This window comes from Triticum aestivum, unplaced genomic scaffold (genome assembly GCF_018294505.1).
Source record: "Triticum aestivum cultivar Chinese Spring unplaced genomic scaffold, IWGSC CS RefSeq v2.1 scaffold175994, whole genome shotgun sequence".
Taxonomy (NCBI): domain Eukaryota; kingdom Viridiplantae; phylum Streptophyta; class Magnoliopsida; order Poales; family Poaceae; genus Triticum; species Triticum aestivum.
In genome coordinates, this window is record NW_025248446.1 from 1 (window position 1) to 2,229 (window position 2,229).

Here is a 2,229-nt window from a genome sequence, read left to right on the forward strand (position 1 = left end):
TCAGGAGTTGGTGCTATATCTAGCAAAGGGAAAGGTGGAACCAGCAAAGAACAAATTGAAATTGATCTAAATGAGATAGTAGAAGTTGAATCTGATGGAACAAATGATTCCCCTGTTGCTTGTCCTAAGAAGCCTAACACCACTAAGGTCGAGAAAAAGAAGAAGGGCAATGCAAGTGGGTCGCAAAACACTTCAAAAGGGCAAAAGCGAACAGCTGATGATGCTATTAATGCAATTGATCGCCTGGCAGATGCATCACTGATCATTGCTGAATCAAAGAAAAATGCAGCACAGCAAACAGAAGCTTACTCTGTGAAAGCATGTATGCAGATATTAAATAGCATGCCTGATGTTGAACCAAACAAAAAATTGAAAGCTGCACAAGCATTTGAACATGTTGATAAAAGGGCTATTTTCATTGAGATGGATGAAGAGACTCGGTCTCTCTGGGTTGAAAATGCGTAGTTTTTTACCTGTTGTAGCGTACTGTTTAGTTTTCTGATTAGGTTGTATTTGCAATTTCCATAAATTCCTTCTGTAATTTTGTGTTCAAACAATCAATATGCAAATTTATATATTTATTTGGTTCGTGCTACTAGTTATATATGGTCTCATATATAAATCCCTCTTCAGAACTTGGATTTATATTTGTGTGTGTGTGTGTTCTACAAATACATAAGCTTAAGATATAAGTGAGGGAAGTTGATGGCATACCTTTCCTTTTGGTTCATTGGTTCAAACAGCAATGATGCAATGTTGCTCTTTGCGTCAGTACATATCTCCATGTTTTATCATCAACCTAGCGAGTAAAATTTGTCACCGAAATCATTCAATGTTCTCCTATCACTCATTCAATGATTCTTGTCCTACCATTTAACTGAAAATTTATCAGCTCTAGAACAATAGCATTGTAGAAATTCCGACAGTTAACCGAAGTTGCTACATGAAATTTTGCAGGGAAACCATGGAAGATATGGCAGATGGAGACTATTCTGATTCTGAGCAAATGATTATTAATGACCTTACTGCAATGTCACTTTTGCAACATGTGCTGTTCGGAAGGCTATTCAAAACACCACGTAATACCTCTAAATTAACTGGTGCGCAAAAGACTAGAGAGTGGTTGGAAGGACATCCAGTTAGATTTTATGAACAACTTCGTGTTGATAAGCACACCTTCTACTTATTGCGAGATGCATTGTGCGAGAGGAATTTACTTACGGATACAAAACGGATGGACGTCAATGAACAACTAGTCATATTTCTACATACAATTGGTCACAATGTTAGGAACCGTGTTATCCAGGATAGATTTCAACATTCAGGAGAAACAATAAGTCGGCATTTCAAGAGAGTATTAAAAGCCATTAATGGCTTACGTGATGTTTACATAATAGATCCGCCCAATGAAGTTCCCAACGAAATATTGGGCGACTCAAGGTTTTACCCATACTTCAAGGTATATATTCTATCTCAAGAACATGTTCCTTTCGGATATTACTTGCAGCAAAGTTGAAATCTCCAATTCTAATTCTGAATTTTCCTCAACAGAACTGTATGGGAGCAATTGATGGGACACATATTAATGCAAAAATCAAGCTTGATAAACAAACTCCTTACAGAAATAGGCATGGTTATCCCTCTCAAAATGTAATGGCAGTAGTGTCATTTGACATGACATTTTCATATGTGGCTGCTGGATGGGAAGGTTCCGCATCGGATCAAGCCGTATTAAGGTGGGCTGTTACTGATGGTGGGTTTGTTGTCCTAGAAGATAAAAATAAAAAATACATGAATTTACATGCAAGTAAAGTTTGTCTCATTGTATCAAACATGTAATGATATAATAGGAAATTTGAGAGTGATATCAAACTTTACATGCAGGTAAGTTTTATCTCGTGGACTCGGGCTATGCAAATACTCCAAGATTTATTGCCCCCTATCATGGAGATCGCTATCACATTGGTTCTTTTCGTGGAACTAAACGTCGATATAGTATTGAGAAAGATTTGTTCAATCATCGTCACGCACAACTACGGAATGTTGTAGAACATACTTTTGGCGTTCTAAAAGCTCGATTTCCAATATTAACAAGGAATGGAGGAATCCCTTATCCTTACAAAAAACAGGTCCAAATTGTTATGGCTTGTTGCATCATCCATAACTTCATAAGGAAGGTTGATAGGAATGATGAGTTGTTTGAGCTTTATGAACAAGAGGGAACACAAG

The 2,229-nt window shown here is 37.1% G+C and overlaps 2 protein-coding genes across 2 annotated transcripts; both read left to right on the top strand.

The window, feature by feature from the left end:
* Nucleotides 1-44: 44 nt before the first annotated feature.
* On the top strand, nucleotides 45-1,107 carry LOC123177251 (uncharacterized; the record flags this gene model as incomplete). The annotated part of the gene is made up of 1 exon (XM_044591107.1): nucleotides 45-1,107. A coding segment is annotated over one exon (421 nt), but the record flags the coding sequence as incomplete, so codon positions are not given.
* Nucleotides 965-2,023, top strand: LOC123177252 (uncharacterized). The gene is made up of 3 exons (XM_044591108.1): nucleotides 965-1,459; nucleotides 1,552-1,736; nucleotides 1,885-2,023. Exons 1-3 carry the CDS (start codon nucleotides 965-967, stop codon nucleotides 1,886-1,888), a joined length of 684 nt encoding a protein of 227 aa, XP_044447043.1. The 3' UTR covers nucleotides 1,889-2,023.
* Nucleotides 2,024-2,229: the final 206 nt, after the last annotated feature.